Source organism: Mytilus edulis, chromosome 9 (genome assembly GCF_963676685.1).
Source record: "Mytilus edulis chromosome 9, xbMytEdul2.2, whole genome shotgun sequence".
Lineage (NCBI taxonomy): Eukaryota > Metazoa > Mollusca > Bivalvia > Mytilida > Mytilidae > Mytilus > Mytilus edulis.
This window is the reverse complement of record NC_092352.1, coordinates 64,672,437-64,692,722: the sequence shown is the minus strand read 5'-3', so window position 1 is coordinate 64,692,722 and position 20,286 is coordinate 64,672,437. Positions and strand designations below refer to the sequence as shown.

Genomic DNA, 20,286 nt, shown 5'->3' with positions numbered 1-20,286 from the left:
TTTAGGATTAACATAACATCAAATTTAAATTTTTTTTTTGAATTTTCCCTTTAAGTGTATGGATCTCTCTGAAATTGTACTACAAGGATCCATATTACAAAGGAAAGTCTGGGATTGAGTTTTGGGGTTATTGCTCCAAGGGGGGTTTCAAAACGTTGGGGTTTGGTGGGATTTTTTTCCCCAATTTATTGAGGGGATTCATATTTTTTTTTTTTAATTTTTCAAATTTTGAAATATTTGAAAAGTTTCAAGAAGAAATTTTCGATTGCACAGTATTGCACAATAGATTTGTAAGATCTTTGACCCCATTTATTTTGTGTCAGAAACCTATATTATGTCAAAAATTTGATCACAATCCAAATTCAGCTAGTATCAAGCTTGAATATTGTGTCCAAATTTTCCCTAACTGTTCAGGGTTCAACCTCTGCGGTCGTGTCAGGCTGCGCTCATCAAAGCATTTTATTTTTTATATACAGTTCCTGGTAGCTGAAACTTATCCCATTCATTCTAGTTATTTCAGATCTTTTCGTAGCAGCTATTGCTAAAAGAATTGCTAATGTTTTGGATAATGTTTTAAAGTCAAAATCTCAGACTGAGAAATGAAAAACAATATCAATTTCCATCATTTCTTGATATTAGGTAAAGGATGATTTTCCAGTAAAATTCGCCCCATTAAATTTTTTACTAACTGTGTCTACATGTATAGAAATCAAATATATGATTTCTATACATGTATACATGTCCCACTGGTTGACCATCCATATGAGGAAGAATATAATAAAGTTTGCCTCAACTAAATTTATATGAAACTTATACACTTTGTTATAACAACAAATTACAGATCAAGTTTGAATTTTGGTGGGGTCACTCTAACCATTCTATAGTTATACCCCTTTATAAATGGAAAAATTGCAAAATTTTTGTTTCCATTCTGTTTCCTAAGTTTGCTTCAACCAAACATTATGAAACCTATACTGTATACACAATACTTACCACAAAACTCAAATCAAGTACAAATTTAGGTAGTGTCGCTTTTATCATTCTTTAGTTTTGTCCCTTTATAATGTTGTATGCAAGCAGGGCATCATCTGTGTCCATGGGGACACATTCTCCATTTATTTAACCATAACTGGTCAATTGCACAGTATTGAATAACATGCACAGGTAATCAAGAGCTGGATCAAGCTTGTATGAAGAGTCTGACTTGACCCAAGATATAGATATTTACTGTTCATTATTAAATATTTTGAATAATATTTGATTTCTATACATGTATAACCTAATCATTTAAATTAAATATTAAAAATTTATCATTGGTGTGACATATTTATTTGAATATTTTATGTTTCAATAATAAGCTCTGTAGGAAAGTATAAATACAGTTTGAAATTCATTTAATATTAGTTATTTTGAAAATAATTGCAGATAAGTTTAAAGATGATATTTGTGAAATTATTTTTTATTTTATTTTTTGGTAAATTATTGAAGAATTTTATGGTAATTTTTGTATGTTATTTTTTACAAACTTAATTTCTTAATGCTATATATAATACTTTTAAAGATTATTCCTATATTGTTTATTAATGAACATGTGTTTAGATTTATGTTTTAGCCCAGTTTTCATTATGTTTGATTTCAACAAAAAATAAATATATGGGATAATTTGTAATGCTGAACATCATCCCTTGACAGAAACCTTTGCTGTGTCAAATCTTTAATCACAGAGCTGTATCAAGCTTGAATTAAGTGTCATACTTGCCCCAACTATTCAGGGTTTAACCTCTGTGCAGCAGTCGTATCAACCTGTGCCCAGCAGATTATTTTATGACCACCTATTTTTGTTTTTTTTCCTATATCTTGAAACTATAAAAGATGGATAGAAACTTGAAAAAGCAAAATGACAATGATTGCACATGAATGAAGTTGACAAGTTCTATATTATTTGTGAAATATGATATCGATTTCTAAAAAATAACAATTCTTAAATTATGTTTAAAAAACTTTTAAAAGAATATAAGGAAGCTGTAATTTACAATGTTATGTTTTGTTTCAGGGTGCTTACAATGAGGCTGTTGAACATTTACATAGTTTTTCCTCCACAATGAAAGACAAAATGAAGGTAGGATTGAAGAGAAAATGATTAGGGCTGTTCTAGAAGTATTTTTTTCCCCTAGCTGATTGGAATGTATATTTCACCTTTAAAAGGGGGGTGAAATATACCAAAGGGATATTCATACTCATTAGTGGTAAACAAGCCAACAATGCTAAGACAGAAACATGGAAAACATGGCTAAAATAGAACATAAGGGTAAAATGCTAGTTTTTAAAAGACCGCAAAATTTTTTAAAAATTTGGTCGTACATTGGTATCACATCGTCGTTGCCAGCGTCTTCCGAAAACAAATGATTTCCAGATAATAACTTTAGTATAAGGAAATAGAAATCAAAAAAATTTTAACACAAGGTTTAGAATCACTAAAGGAAGGTTGGGATTGATTTTGGTGGGTTATGGTCCCAACTGTATAGGAATGAGGGGCCAAAAAGAGACCAAAATAAGCATTTTTATGTGTTCAGACAATAACTTGTGTTAAAGTGTATGAATCTGTCTGAAATTATACCACAAGTTTCCATACAACAGAGGGATGGTTAACATTGACCAAGGGGGATATGGCTCAAACCATTTAGGAATTAGAGGGAAAAACAAGTTTTTTTCTGGTTAAAGGACAATTAAGACAATTTCAAAGCAGTCTAAGGGAGGTAATCCAATCCCAATTTAAATCAACAATGTTTGATTACCTCCCTTACACTGCTTGTAAATTATGTATAAATAAATAATGATTGTCTTGAGGTGATTAGCTGTCAATTTATTTATAAAAGTAACTATTTATTAATATTAATTTTAGCCATGACTATATAAGTATGTCATTTTATATTTTAAGACTTGTATGATGTATGTAAAAGGGTTATTATGGTTGCAAGCTTTATTAAAATTTGAATTGAGATTATGTCTATATCTTGAGGGAATGATTTTTTTTGGAAGAAGGGAAAGGGGAGGTGAAAAAGGACAATTGAAAAAAAAGGGGGGGGGGGGGGGGTATTTTTTTAATTTTTTTTTATAATTTGGAGTGAAGTTGTTTGGAAAAACAGTGGGAGAGGTGAAAAAGGGGAGGGAAGATTTTTAAACGACCGCAAAAAATTAAATTTTTTGGTCAAATATTGCTATCACATTGGCGTCGTCCTGCGTGGTCGTCGTCCGAATACTTTTAGTTTTCGCACTCTAACTTTAGTAAAAGTGAATAGAAATCAATGAAATTTTAACACAAGGTTTATGACCACAAAAGGAAGGTTGGGATTGATTTTGGGAGTTTTGGTTTCAACAGTTTAGAAATTAAGGGCCAAAAAAGGGCCCAAATAAGCATTATTCTTGGTTTTCGCACAATAACTTTAGTATAAGTAAATAGAAATCAATGAAATTTTAACACAAGGTTTATGACCACAAAAGGAAAGTTGGGATTGATTTTTGGAGTTGAGATCACAACAGTTTATGAATTAGGGGCCAAAAAGGGGCCCAAATAAGCATTATTTTTGGTTTTTGCACCATAACTTTAGTATAAGTAAATAAAAATCTATGAAATTTAAACACAAGGTTTATGACCATAAAAGGAAGGTTGGGTTTGATTTTGGGAGTTTTGGTCCTAACAGTTTAGGAATAAGGGGCCCAAAGGGTCCTAAATTGAACTTTGTGTGATTTCATCAAAAATTGAATAAATGGGTTCTTTAATATGCCAAATCTAACTGTGTATGTAGATTCTTAATTTTTGGTCCAGTTTTCAAGTTGGTCCAAATGGGGGTCCAAAATTAAACTTTGTTTGATTTCATCAAAAATTGAATAAATGGGTTCTTTAATATGCCAAATCTAACTGTGTATGTAGATTCTTAATTTTTGGTCCAGTTTTCAAATTGGTCTACATTAAGGTCCAAAGGGTCCAAAATTAAACTAAGTTTGATTTTAACAAAAATTAAATTCTTGGGCTTATTTGATATGCTTTATCTAAATATGTACTTTGATTTTTGATTATGGGCCCAGTTTTCAAGTTGGTCCAAATCAGGATTCCATATCAAGTATTGTGCAATAGCAAGAAATTTTCAATTGCACAGTATTGCACAATAGCAAGAAATATCTAATTGCACAATATTGTGCAATAGCAATTAATTTTCAATTGGAGTTATCTTTCTTTGTATAGAATAGTAGTTGATAATATATGTTGGAAATTTGCCAGACATGACTATGATGTCATTTTCTATTTTTATTTGCCAATAACTTTATGTAAATAACTTCATTGGAAATTTGCCAATATAAAATGTTGCTGATGAAGCTTATTTTCCTTATCTTATCTAAAATGTTTTTAGATTATGTATGTTGGACATTTGCCAGACATGACTATGATGTCATTTTTTATTTTTATTTGCCAATAACTTTATGTAAATAACTTCATTGGAAATTTGCCAATATAAAATGTTGCTGATGAAGTTTTTTTTATTGTTTTATACAATAAACAATGTATATTCACTTTTACTACCAACCAATCTTTACTATTCAGTGATAACAAGCACTTTATTTTACATTTTAATATTTTATGATGTGTTTAAAAGAGTAGTTATTGTTGCAAACTCCATTAGAAATTTGAATTGATATCAGTTTTGGAAAAAGGGAAACGGGGATGTGAAAAAAAGGGGGGGGGGTAAATTTTTCTCATTTCAGATTTCATAAATAAAAAGAAAATTTCTTCAAACATTTTTTTGAGAGGACTAATATTCAACAGCATAGTGAATTGCTCAAAGGCAAAAAAAAATATTTTAAGTTCATTAGAACACATTCATTCTGTGTCAGAAACCTATACTGTGTCAACTATTTAATTTTAGATTTAAAAAGTTTGAAGAAGAAATCTTTAATTGATTTGTAAAATCTTGACATTTGTTTTGTGTAAAAAAAAAACCATGTAATGTCAAAAATTTGATCATAATCCAAATTCAGAGCTGTATCACGCTTGAATGTTTTGTCCATACTTGCCCCAACTGTTCAGGGTTCGACCTCTGCGGTCGTATCAAGCTGCGCCCTGCAGAGCACCTGGTTTTATTTTTTATGTGAGGGGGGAGGGGGGGAGTCAATTCCCAACTGCAAAGTGAATTGCAGAAAAGCAAAACATTGAGCATAAATTCAAATCCTATAACAAATTCTAAGTTCTCAATGGTTTTGTTATAAAGAAATATTGTATTCTTTTGAGGTGATTAGCTGTCAATTTATTTTTAGAACTTGTGTTAAATGCTAATTAAGGAATTTACTTTTAGATATTACTATTAAAATTTGCTGATCAAGGTTTTCTATTTTTAGCCATGACTATGATGTCATTCCCTATTTATTACGAACCCAATTATACCTTACCATAGATTCACCTGATAGTTACCTGTCCATTTAAACTTTTGGTAGTTCCATTGTCCCATTGAACAAATACAACAGGTATTGTTCTCTGTATATTTTATTCACTGGGATCATGTTATTTCCATCAATTTAGCAGTTAAACTTTTTACTCAGGTAAATTAATCAATGAGTGATAGATTTCTGTAGCATATTTACCTGACCATATCAGGATATTGGTATTTAGTCAAATCTTAACCGGAATTTGTGATACCAAAATTTATAATATGTAAACAACAAGTCGAAATGTTTAGGCTTTAAATAAATATCTATTTGGATAAGTTAATGCAAGCACACGAGGTATATAGTGTCTTATACGGTTACAGGTTTATAATGTTTAACAACCATATTATATCAGTGTGTAAACGCGTTAATTATGAGCTTTGAAAGTCATGTAGTTCAAGCATTTTTCCGAGTAAGTGTTAAAAAATTTCAAACAAATATTCTTTACTGTGGGTTAGCGTTCATTAGTCGTCAGTATCCTATAGATTAACAACTTCTGGTTATATTGATAATGAAGGTGGAGCACAAATGCACAGTTAATTAATTCGATTGATGTGTCATTTATATACAAGAGTTATATTCCTTTGAACTATGTTTAATTTCATAAATCCCATGTGATTGTCTACCTTGAACAGGGTTATAATTTTATCTTTAACATATAGTTTTTATACGACCGCAAAATTTTTTTTGCATAATGCTCTCATGGTCTGCGTCATCGTCCGAAGACACATTTAGTTTCCGGACTATAACTCTAGTTTTAGTGAATGGATCTCTATAAATTTTTCCAGAAGGTACAATACCACTAAAGGAAGGTTGGGAATTATTTTGGGGGTTATGGTCCCAATAGTTTAGGAATTAAGGGGCAAAAAGGGGGCCCAAATTAAGCATTTTTGAAGTTTTCAAACAGTAACTTGCGTTAAAGTGTATGAATATCCATGAAATTATACCGCAAGTTTCCATAACATGAAGGAATAGTTAGTATTGACTTTGGGGGGTTTTGGCTCAAAATGTTTTGGAATTAGCGGCAAAAAAAGGGAAAAACTAGGTTTTTCTGGTCAATGGACAATTAAGACAATTTAAAAGCAGTGTAAGGGAGGTAATTCAAAAAAATTAATATACAATGTTGGGTATGTTCGGATTTACCTCCCTCACACTTCTTGTAAATTATGTATAAAGAAATGTCAGGTTTTTGAATAATTGCAAAAAAAAAAAGGGGGGGGGTATTAGTTTTCAATTTTTGTTTTCCAAATTTTTGAAAATTTCAGATTTTTGAAAGGTTTGAAGAAGAAATCTTTAATTGCACAATAATGGGCAATAGATTTGTAAGATCTTGACATTTGTTTTATGTCAGAAACCCATATTATGTCAAAAATTTTATCACAATCCAAATTAAGAGCTGTATCAAGCTTGAATGTTGTGTCCATACTTGCCCCAACTGTTCAGGGTTCGACCTCTGCAGTCATATAAAGCTGCGACCTGTGGAGCACCTGGTTTTTCTTGAATTTAAAATCGTTACAAAATCTGTAAATGTACTAGATATTCAAATTTTTCATTCGTTTATTAAAGACATTTATGTATATCTATAATTTCTTTTATTTGTTTTGAAATGTTTAAAATTAATATATACCAATATAAAGAATTATTTTATTATCTTATAAATATGTTTTTGTTACATTTAAATATTCAGACCGTGCAACAACATCAGAAATGTGCAAGGTTAACTCTACTCTCATTATCATTAAGTTTCTTAATGCGATGAGACAAACTGCTCTAAATCACAGATCACAGGCACTTGTTTCAAAATAAAAATTTCCTATATAATACCTTAATATAACATTAAGCTCATTTGGCTCATCTATAATACTAAAATAACGAGGTCCAATTTGTCAGCCGTCGTCATGGGGTAAAAACGACAAATCAAAGAATTTATACCTTAATATAACATTAAGGTATATAGGGGTGGGAGGATATTTTGAAACAAGTGCCTATATGTCACAGAAAAAGCATCTTCTTCCAAGTATTCATGAAATTTCTATCTTTCAAAGCCATATCCTGGAAATTATTAAAAAAAGCTTTCTTTCTACTTTTAATTTGAGGTACAAACAATATGCCGCTGAAAAACATAGGTTGAATTCTGCTGTCAAGAGTTCACTGTTTCAAGTTGTGGTATGCATCATAAAATGTCCAACAATATTCGTCCTTCTACTCGTAAAGACATTTGTTTCGATGATAAGGTGTATACAATTATGTCAGAACTCAAATGAAGCAGAAACGCTGGTGTAACTTATCTGCTTTACTCGATCCCTAAAGACAAATACATGAAAGAAGTGTATTTACGCCTAACACAAACACACATACGCACAAACACAAAACAGTACACCATAGCCACCAATTTATTCCAGAAGCTTCTAACTGATGCCCAATGCTGTAGTGAAAAATTGTAATTGATACCTACACAACTTTCTGAAAAAGACTATAAATGAAAACAGTAATATATCATCTTCCCATAATGATTGAATGTTAGGAAAATTTACCAGAGTTATCTTACTTTTATCACAGAGAGTGGATAGTAAACAATTTTTAATTTAAGCCTAATTATCATTAAAACAATTTTCCACTAACAAATAATGTTACTTTATTCAAATATAAGGACTTTGTTAGCTAAATTTACTAATGTTATTAGATATTATGAATTTTTATGACAATAGATAAACATGCTAATTTTTCTTAGAAGACATTTAAAGGTCCCAGTGAATAAAATATACAGAGAACAATACCTGTTGTATTTGTTCAATATATTGTATTTGGCTCATCTATAATACTAAAATAACAAGGTCCAATTTGTCAGCCGTCGTCATGGGGTAAAAACGACAAATCAAAGAATTCAACTTTATATATAGCTAATATAGGACAATGGTGTTGATTAAAAATTACACCACTCCAGACCCTTTTGTTTCCCACATAATTAATAGTGCCAATGATTAACAAGTTCGGGGTCGAATCCGATACCGAAACCAATAGTATATTCAGTTTATTACCTTACCTGTACGTTCCGCATCTGACAGGCGCACCACCAAATGATGTATTCAGGATTTTGCTATATACACGGGTTAAAATCACAGGGGTGACACTACTAAATTCAATCATTGTCACAACGTTCCCAATTGTAGTATTTTAATCAGTATGACTTTCTAAGATGACAATACGAATACAAAAAATCTGGACTTAAGATAAGGTGTATAGGTACAGTTTTCAATTTGTTAGGGGCAGCAACCTAACAAAGAGTTGTCCGATTCATCTGAAAATTTCAGGGCAGATAGATCTTGACCTGATTAACAATTTTACCCCCATGTAAGATTAAAATTTTGCTCTAAATGCTTTGATTCAAAGATATAAACCAAAATCTACATTTTACCCCTATGTTCTATTTTTAGCCATGGTGGCCATCTTGGTTGGTTGGCCTTGAGATCAGACACATATTTTAAACTAGATGCCCCAATGATAACTGTGGCCAAGACTGGCTACATTTGGCCCAGTAGTTTCAGAGGAGAAGAATTTTGTAAAAGTTAACAATGATTCGAAGATGGACAACGATCGATGACGGACACCAAGTGATGAGAAATGCTCACTTGGCCCTTGGGGGGATTTTTAAGGCAATTACTCAAAATGCTTTCAGCAGTTCTCATGAATCTTAAGGGAAATGTTTATTAGGGCCCCGTCTTTAGGCGGGTCGCCCTATAGTGATCAGTCTGTCTGTCCGTCCGTCCGTCCGTCCGAAAGTTGATCAATAAGATTTTATTAACTACGATAATTATTGTTATCATGATTTGAAGTTTATTCAAATTGTTCAAGAGGATTAATTAGGGCCCCGCCTTTAGGCAGGTTGCCCTATAGTTGTCAGTTTGTCCGTCCGTCCGTCCGTCCATCCGTAACTCTTTAACTTTGTGTCCGCTCCATATCTAGAGAACCATTATGATTTCATACTTTATACTTTACATGTTTATTAACCACCACCAGAGGGCATGTCATGATGTATGTACAACTTCCTAGGTCAAAGGTCAAGGTAAAAAAACTGGTTTCAGTTGACAACACTGTGTCCTGTGGTGAAGATCGTGTCCGCTCTATATCTTGAGAACCGTTATGATTTCAAAGTTTATACTTGACATGTATATGTACAACACCAGAGAGTGTGTCATAATTTATGAACGACTACCTAGGGCAAAGTTCAAGGTCAAAAACTTTGGTTTCAGTTGACAACCTCATGTCCTATGGTAAAGATCGTGTCCGCTCTATATCTTGAGAACGGTTATCATATCAAAGTTTATACTTGACATGTATATAAACCAACACCAAAGGGTGTGTCATAATTTATGTGCAACTTCCTAGGTCAAAGGTCAAGGTCAAAAACTTTGGTTTCAGTTGACAACCCCATGTCCTATGGTAAAGATTGTGTCCGCTCTATATCTTGAGAACCGTTATCATTTCAAAGTTTATACTTGACATGTTTATAAACCAACACCAAAGGGTGTGTCATAATTTATTTACAACTTCCTAGGTCAAAGGTCAAGGTCAAAAACTTTGATTTCAGTTGACAAACCCATGTCCTATGGTAAAGATACAATTTTTTAATGCACATTATTCACAGCGGGGCCCACAGAGATGGCTCCCATCTCAATGATAACTAGTATCTATTACAATTTAAAAAAAATTTAAATTTACATTTCAGAGTTATGGTTTTATTAGGTAAAGATTGCATGAAATGCAATCAAAATCTTATGGGACTGACTTTATATCTAAATCTTCCACGACTTATCACTACCTTATTGATACACAAAATATAGTGCACTGATCATAACAATCTATACATCCTGTCCATGAACATTTCCAGAAATTGATCGATGTAAGACATGCTCAGATATTCAAGGCACAAAATGATGTTACACTTGTCAAGAAAATTACATAACTTTTGCAAGCTGCAGGAATCTAATATCTGTTCTAAACATATACATGATGTTATTGTTAAAGTCCACTTTAAAAATATGAGTTATCTCCTTTGTCTAGCATTGCTGTTAAATCAACTACAAATTCAATATTTAATATTACTGCCCATTGATAAATTGAAGCAATCTTTACCCTCGGTGAGGGGGGGTAGGATGGTTCCTGATCCCGAAATCCCTGGCTTAAAAACATGAAATCCTGAGGTCCCGAATTTAAATAAAATCTTGGATCCTGAAATTTGAAAAAAAGAATTTCCGGATCCCGAAGGGGTAAATCCCAAAATCCCGAGCTTAAAAACACCCTATCCCGGAGTCCCAATAAAGGTCCTATCCCCCCTCCTCAGTGCTTACAAGCACTTTGATTCATTATAAAAGGGGGGATTTTACAGTTTTCAGTTTCTTTTGGTCAATTTGTGCAGTAAATTTAAAGATTTTTTTATTATATAACAAAAAAATATCAAGGTTTATTTTGTTTTATCAATTAAATGAATTTTATTTAGTTTGCCCATCAACTGATTCATAACAATAATTTTGACTTTTTGAATTTGACTGAAAAATGAACTGAATTTGTTTGCAGTCATGACTTCACTACTACAATGACTGCAGTAGCTGGGAGTGAGACACATGTATCTACAGAACTGTTTAATAATTTAACATTGTATTATCTTTTCTGCTAGGGAGAAACTACATCATAAAAGAAATACTATTTATTGCTATTTTGTGCATGTTTCCTTTGGTCTTTTTTTGTGATAAGTTTTCATATCATGCTACTCGCTTGAGATGGAATATTATCGCTAGAAACTAAGGAAGCATGTGGCGATGCTATTGAAATTGACATGACATTGACAACATCGTCATAGGTAAAATAGAGATAAACAGATTATAATTGGTAATCTCAACTCAATTGTTTTTCTCGCTTTCGTCGTACCGACTCAACCGAGAAAATCGATCTCGTTCAGATGATTAACGATAATCTATAAATATCAACAGAATTATCAACAATGTTATGTTATGCAAGCAATACACTATTGTTAATTGTTTTAAAATTACAGTAAAGCCAGTGATGACATTTTACTCTGTGCACTCTTTACTATACCAGCAAATGGGTATATTTGGAAAAAAAAATCTCTCCTTGATTTTAATGCTACTGGAATTAAATGTATACCCGTGGAATCAGGATACATGTGGACTAAGACAATTTGGAAATTTAAAGACAATTCAGACCATTTTTAAAGACAACTCTGCCCAGTTTTAAATACAAGGACAAGGTACACTAAGGCCGTATTTGGCCCCTTATTTTGTCCAAAGAAATCATTTTCATGGCATAAATGATTTTAGCATCGTAAAATAAATTCTTACATTTGTTTTTCAGCAACAAATCATATTTTGTCTTCTAGTAAAGTAAGAACCTGAATTTGGATTGGTTGTATATAAAAAAGTGTGTTGATAACATCAAAAGATAGAAAAATGTTAATTTGTGGACTGCAATCTTTTGTTTTAAAAAGCGTCTGCCAATGTGAGACACAGTTATAGTTAGTGATAAAGATGACATAAAAATGGGGTTTCTCAAACAAAAAAAAGAAATTATTGGCTGAAGTTGAAGGAGCACTAAAAAATTTAGAAATATCTTCTAAAAAACAACAAGTCTTGAATTCTGGGGGTTCTTCAAAATGCTGCATCTAAAAAGTAAAATCACAAAAATACTAAACTCTGAGGGAATTTCAGAGCAGAAAGTCTGTAATCAAATGGCAAAACCAAAAGCTAAAACACATCAAACGAATGGATAACAACTGTCATATTCCTGACTTGGTACCGGCATTTTCTTATATAGAACATGGTGGATTGAACCTGATTTTAAAGTTAGCTAAACCTCTCACTTGTATGACAGTCACATCAAATTCCATTATATTGACAACGATGTGTGAACAAAACAAACAGACATAATTAGGTAAAAATGTCAACGTTTACAATAATTTTGTGTCAGAAACCTATTATGTGTCATATTTTTAGTTATAATCCAAATTCAGGCCTGTATCAAGCACGAATATTGTGTCCATTTTTGCCCCAACTGTTCAGGGTTGGACTTCTGCGGTTGTATCCAGCTGCGCTCGGTGAAGCAATGTATTAATCTTTTTTTCTTAAAGTTTTGATTCATCTTATCAAAACCATTTATTACAAACATTATCTACCAATCAGTGGAGCGCAGGACTTCCTTGTTATCCAGGAACCTCACCTGCAAAAGGGTGGTCATTATATACATGTATAAATATATATGTTGGAACATCAAGAAGCTGTAATTTTGTATGCATAAATAATGATTTTCACACACTTATTCAAACTTTTAAAATTATTAAGGTAATTTGAATGATGCCAATACTATTTGAATTTGTAATTTTTACCTGTTTTAAAAATTGTATATTTCATAACAATTTCTTGTTTGATTTGTGGTCATATATTGGTATCACGTCATGGTCGTTGTCGTTGCAGACACTTAGTTTCCGGATAATAACTTTAGTTTAGGCAAATGGATCTCTATGAAATTAAAACACAAGGTTTGAAATCACAGAAGGGTTATGGGTTGGGTGTTCTGGTCCCAACAATTTAGGAATTAAGAGCCTAAAAAAGGGTCCAAAATTAGACTTTGTTTCATTTTATCAAAAATTAATTATTGGGGTTTTTTTTATATGGCGAATCTAACCTTGTATTTAGGTTTTTAATTTTTTGGTCCTGTTATCAAATTGGTCCACATTAAGGTCCAAAGGGTCCAAAATTAAAATTTGTTTAATTTCATCAAAAATTGAATTCTTGGGGTTCTTTGTTATGCTGAATCTAAACATGTATTAAGATTTTTTATTATGGGCCCAGTTTTCAAGTTGGTCCAAATCGGGGTCCAAAATTAAACTTTGTTTGATTTCCACAAAAATTGAACATATGGGGTTCTTTGATATGTTGAATCTAACCATGTATTTAGAAATTTGATTTTTGGGCCACATTATCAAATTGGTCCACATTGAGGTCAAAAGGGTTCAAAATCAAACTTTGATTTCATTAAAAATTTAATTCTGGTGGTTCTTTGATATGCTGAATATTACCATTAATTATATTTGGGATACATGGTGATAATAGGTAAATGTCCAGTTTGAAATTTTTAAGTTCTTAGACCACATTCATTCTGTGTCAGAAACCTATGCTGTGTCAAATATTTAATCACAATCCAAATTCAGAGCTGTATCAAACTTGAATGTTGTGTCCATACCTGCCCCAACTGTTCAGGGTTCAACCTCTGTGGTTGTATCTCAGCAAGCATTTTATTATGAATCACAAAATCAAATTTGCATGGACATGATGAAAATACAATTTCTTCAATCCACGATTATTGGTACATAAACATAGGAAAATAAATAGGTCCATAGAAATTCAGGAAATCCCTTCATCAAAACAAATAAAATGCTTCGCTGAGCCAAGCCTGATAAGACCGCAGTGGTCGAACTCTGAACAGTTGGGGCAAATTTGGACACAATATTCAAGCTCGATACTATCTGAATTTGGATTGAGATCAAACTTTTGCCATAATGTAGGTTTCTGACACAAAATAAATGTGGTCAAAGATTTTACAAATTTAATGCACAATTCTGTGCAATTGTTGATTTCTTCTTGAAACTTTTAAAAAATTTGAAATCTAAAAAAATATTTGAACCTTTCAAACTTTTTTTAGATCTCCCTTTTAGCATTAACCATCAAACTCAATCCCAGTCTTTCCTTTGTAGTATGGAACCTTGCAGTACAATTTTAGAGAGATCCATACACTTTCACATAAGTTATTGCCTGGAAACTTTAAAAATGCTTGTTTTGGCTCTTTTTTTGCACTAAATTCCTGCATGTTAGAAAATTATTACAAAACCATTGTAAGGGAGGTAACTCTAATGCAAAATTACTAAACCCATTTAAATACATCATAAAAGTATTAAATAAAATAATGACATCATAGTCATGGCTTAAATTAGAAAACCTTGTTCAGCAAAATTTAATAGAAAGGCCACTTTTTTTTTATTAGTTGGTTTACGGATCCGCCGACCCTGTATTTCACGATATTGAAATAAAAATAAAAACGATTTTGAAGATTTTTTTTAATTCCGCCGACCCTTTTCTGTTTGAAGAAGTACAAATAAAAATAAAAACATGATAAAAAAAAGATCGGTCTTTCTTCTTCCAGTCGGAATACACCTTATCGCTAATCCCGGCTGACCCTGCCGCTTGAACTTTTGACGCATACAAAAATCGCTTTTCCATTGTGGCGTCAGATATTTTGTTTTATGACGTCAAAATTTTACGGGAACCTGTGTGATATCCAGTAATGGCGGACAAATAGCGATAAGGTGTATACCCTCGGAGTGGATTCGAAAATCCCGTGCGGTTCCCTGTTCAGTCAACGTTTCATCATGATCTAATGTGGTGAAAAGGAACCAGTTGAAAGGCGGTTCCCTGTTCAGTCAACGTTTCATCATGATCTAATGCGGTGTAAAGGAACCAGTTGAAAATGGAGGACCAGATACGATTTTACAATACGTACTTGTAAAGACTAAAGACTACGTACTTAGATTTACCCATTAATTGTTGGAGATTTTCGGTGTAAATCTAGCGGTTGAACAAATTGAACATCGCAGTCATGAATAATAAAAATGAAAATTATTTTTGAGATCGTTTGGGTATTTTGGTTTAAAAGGTCGGACCATCGCTAGTTTGAACCCACAGGCACTTGTTTCAAGAAGTTCTATTTATATGGATAGTCGACCTTCCTATGGATAGAAACAAGTGCCCGTGTTTGAATCCCTGTTACAGACAGTCAGTGAGGTTGACAGCGGGTCAACTTTGGTTCAAGTGTTGATCAGAAAGTCTGAGACCCGTTGAAAGGGGCTGTTTTAGTTCCATTACAGGTACTAGTCCAAATAATTATGACGTCTGGCAAGGCTTCCTGGCATCCCAGATTTGTTTTTAAATAGCCTTGCCAGACGTCACTAAAGGGAAGGATCTTTTAACTTGCTGCCAGGGATGGGTGTCATTAATTTGCCTTATTATATAAATACCTTCCCACGGTACCCATTAAGATTTAATGGAACAGAGATGGGGTATGGTGAACAATATCCCAACACAAAATCAGAACATGTATTACTGTCATAGAATGCAGGACAATTAAAATCACTTCAACATTTATAAAAAGGGACAATCACAGGACACTTCGAGATATAAGCTAATACTTATAGCAGTGTAAAATAGCATAAAAAGCCTAAAAAGGACATGTTTTCATGTACCACATATGAAGGCATATGACCTGCAGAGCACATATGGTATTTCCTCAATAAAATTGTATTGTGTTATGAGGAATTTTGTCACTCCCTGATCTAAATTTGATAAATAAATACACAGAACAAAGAGAAATGCAATTGGAAAAGACACTTCCCTTTCATCAGGGACATTTAATATATATATCTTCTTTCATCAATCTACATTGACATTTGACTCCTTGTAACACATTTAATTTAAAATAAAACAGCAAGAATTAATACCAAATTATGAAACGATCTGCATACATTGTTAGTATAATACACTTTTATATATAGAGTAATGTCATTGTTTGTTGTTTCTCTCCATTTTTGGTAAAAAAAAAAACAGCATTAATTCCAATTTTTATTTTTATTTTTTTTTCGACCTCCTACCCTATATTTTTTCATTATTTTTATTTTTATTTTTTTTTCGACCTCCTACCCTTCCTTTTTTAAGAAGAGACAAGTGAGCTTATGCCATCACTTGGCGTCCGTCGTCGTCCGTCGTCTGTCGTCGTCTGTCGTCGCAAACTATTTCAAGAATCTTCTCCTCTGAAACTACTGGGCCAAATACTTTCAAACTTTAACTGAATGTATTTTTATCCCACCACTCTTGTTCCAACCAACCCAAACCAAAAAATAAAATAAAAAATTTACCCTCCTTTTTTTCTACAAAATATTTTTTTGTATCCCCTCCCCCCCCCTTTTTCCAAACAAAAAATTCTTTCCTTCAGGTCATAATCTCATTATGAGAATATTAACCCCCAAAAATTTTTGAAGAAATTTTCTTTTTATTTCTGAACTTTGAAAGGAGAAAAATCCCCTCCCCTTCCAATGTATTTCATCTCCTCAAATTTCCATTGGAATTTGCAACCATAATTACCCATTTAAATAAGTCTAAAAATAGAAATTGATATAAAAAACTGTGGCTAAAATCAATATTCCTTAATCATCATAAATTTATTAGTAACTTCTTAACCTCAAAATTACAAAATTTCTTTATACATGATTCAAAAGCAATGTTAAAGGTAATCAAACATATTGTATTTGGATTACCTCCCTTACACTGCTTTTAAATTATCTCAATTGTCCTTTAACAAGAAAAACCCTTTTTTTGCCCCTTTTTCCTAAATGGTTTGAGCCATAACTCCCCCTCCCCCCCCCCCCCCCCAAAGTCAATCCTAACCATCCCTTTGTATAATGGAAACTTGGGGTATAATTTCAGAGAGATTCATACACTTTAACACAAGTTATGTCTGGAAACTATAAAAATGCTTATTTGGGCCCTTTTTTTGGCCCTTATTTCCTACACTACTGGGAACATCACCCCCAAAATCAATCCCAACCTTCTTTTAGTGGTTATAAATCTTGTGTTAAAAGTTTATTGATTTCTATTAACTTATACTTAAGTTATTGTCCATAAATCATCTGTTTTTCGGATGATGCTGATGAGGACATGATACCAATATACGACCAAATTTTTTTTAATTTTTGCAGTCGTATAAAAATTTAAGATCATCACTTGCTTCATCTTCAGCAGTGTTATCAAATGCTATAACATTAAACAATACGAATGTTAGATGTGCATTTTGACAATAAATAGCTTTATATTTATACTTAAGGACAAAACATCTGAAAAAACAAAACTTATAAACAAAGTTTCAAAGAAGAGCTTAACCAAAATTACTTAAAGTATAGCCAAACCCAGAAATGGAACGAAGCTCTGTATCAGAGGGATATATTCCTTGATTGAAATGATTTTCAAAACTGTATTATATTTATATTTGATAGAAATGGAAATTAATCAAATAAAACAGGGATTTATAGTTATTGAACTACAAAAAAATCTGCAACATAAGTCTGACTCTTTTTTCAGATACGTAGTAATTTACAGATGGCTTGCTGTTATCACTGCTTAGGAAATTATCCTGTAAGTAATTTTTTAAATAAAGATTTGGACAAAAAATTGTGTCAAATTTAAGGTTAGAACATGTAGTTTAAAATGCCAGCTGACGATTACTTTTGACTTAAACCAGCATTGTTCAGAAGTTTGAAAGCTGGAATTGCATCTAGAAGTGCCATATCATGTTTCTTGCATTTATTGTATCTCTGCTCAAACTCAATCATATACTGTGGATTCATTCATTATTATTTGTTGAATACCAATTTTTGTGGATTTCGTGGGTACATTTAAAACAAGAATTCAAATGTTTAACAAACCGAAATTTTCTAAAGGTTTGTATGCAGACTTTGGCAAAACCATGAAATCAAATATCCACGAAAATGCAGATGTTCATCAATCCATGAGAATTGGTACCACCTATGAAAATAAATGAACCCACAGTAATCAAAAATGCTTTCATCATCTCCTCTGTGGAACTAATCTAATATAGTATAAACACCATAAGCCTGATCTATCTTACCTTCACAAAAAGCTTGTCCAACTCAGTTATCAGCTTATCTACTCTTTCATCAACATTCAAATCACTGAGATCTACTTTTAGGGCTACTTACCTTGGTTTTCCTTGTAATGACAAAGCTAAAGCCAAACCTCTCTTCTTCTTGCCAAGATCAGTCATGAGTTGCCACATTTATACGTCAACTTCCTGTTTACCGAACACTTGCATATTTTTACACTATTAATATTATCCACTTGTGGCGGGGGTATCATCAGTGAGCAGTAGCTCGTAGTTTCACTTGTTTTGTCTATTATAATGTCTTTACTAAACTATATATTAACTAAACCCATAGTAACATGTACCTGAAAACAATAGTAAAAAATAATAGAAAACACAATAGTTACCAAAGGCAACCCCACAAACAGCAATCACTGAATTTACATGCTCCTTACTTGGGACAGGCACATACAGAATGTAGGAGGGTTAAACATTTTTGCTAATCCCCCCACCCTCCCCCTAACCAAGAACAGTGGTGTTACAGTACAATATATGAACAAACTATAAAAATCAGTTGAAAAGGCTTTACAAATCAGATTGTAATGTTAAATTCTCTCTTATTATAAGTAATAGGATAACTATATTTGGTATGTGCGTACCTTGCAAGGTCCTCATGCCCGTCAGACAGTTTTCACTTGACCTCAACCTCATTTCATTGATCAGTGAACAAGGTTAAGTTTTGGTGGTCAAGTCCATATGTCAGATACTATAAGCAATAGGTATAGTATATTCAGTGTACAATTTGGAAATTAGTATGGCGTTCATTATCACTGAACTAGTATATATTTGTTTAGGGGCCAGCTGAAGGACGCTTCCGGGTGCGGGAATTTCTCGCTACATTGAAGACCTGTTGGTGACCTTCTGCTGTTGTTTTTTCTGTGGTCGAGCTGTTGTCTCTTTGACACATTCCCCATTTCCATTCTCAATTTGATTGATACAAAGCAGAAAAACAACTAAAAAAAACACAGACTGGACGTGGCTGTACGTATAGATTATAACATGCCCTTTTCCATATTGGCCCTGGTATCAACCTGAGACTCCCATATCGGCCTCGAGGCTTTAGCCGAGGGCCTATATGGGTCGAGGGATGATACCAGGGCCAATATGGAAAAGACATGTTATAATCTTTTTATCACATATTAAATTTCTGCAGAAAAGAGAAAAAGGGTCAATTATAACAATTTAATGAAAGATAAAAGGTAAAATCTTAAACATTTTATCACAAACGTATCGTTCAGGACGCAGTGACGTCACATCATTTAGAATCAGGGCACAATATCAATATGCTCTTTTTTGCCCCGGGCAATTTTGAGGTTATTGCATATGCAAAACCAGACGTATTCGTAACAAATATGTGATAAATTTATATATTCCCACAACAAACAAAACAATAAGTACAGATCTTAGAGTACTTGCAGTTACTGACAGTTGCTTTGAACTAGCTATCAGTATCATGAGTACTATTATATGCTAATTGAACTTTACATTGATCTGATGAGTCAAGCTCCTAAATTTCAACTGAATTTTATTTGATTTATTAATTTCTCATTGTTATATATTTTTTCATGTCAGGTCTTTTTTTTAGTTTGCTTTGATTTACGGGTTTTGCTCATTTTTGGAGGCTGTACAGTGACCTATAGACTCTAACATTTACAACATTTGGTCTTTGATAGATATGTGTCTCGTTGGCAATCTTTCTTACCAATTCGCCTTATTTTACATATATATTGTCGTAAAATGTGTTATATGATGACTTTCATAAGTGATGTTTGTTAGAGTTGTAATGTATTAAATGTGAAGTTTTATTTGCTTTATATTTGATTAGAAAGTCTGTGAACTGGTGCTAGATACAATATCAGGATTGCAAGACAGTATTCCAAGCAACATAACAGATCAATCCCAGATTAATGTTCCTGAAGGCTGTTCACGCCACCTTGTGTTAACGTTGTGTAAAGAATCACAGATTTTTCCATATTGTATTAAGTTATTAGTTGCGTCTTTGAAGGTAAGGTTAATAAGAGAATGCATTCCATT

At 32.6% G+C, this 20,286-nt stretch overlaps 1 protein-coding gene across 1 annotated transcript in view; it reads left to right on the top strand.

Moving 5' to 3' along the window:
• The window catches only part of LOC139488815 (integrator complex subunit 10-like), a 195,579-nt gene that overhangs the window by 142,354 nt on the left and 32,939 nt on the right, over positions 1-20,286 (top strand). The window contains exons 12-14 of the mRNA XM_071274746.1: positions 2,054-2,119; positions 17,673-17,726; positions 20,078-20,257. Of these exons, the coding sequence (XP_071130847.1) occupies positions 2,054-2,119; positions 17,673-17,726; positions 20,078-20,257 (300 nt within the window). The remainder of the gene's footprint in view (positions 1-2,053; positions 2,120-17,672; positions 17,727-20,077; positions 20,258-20,286) is intronic.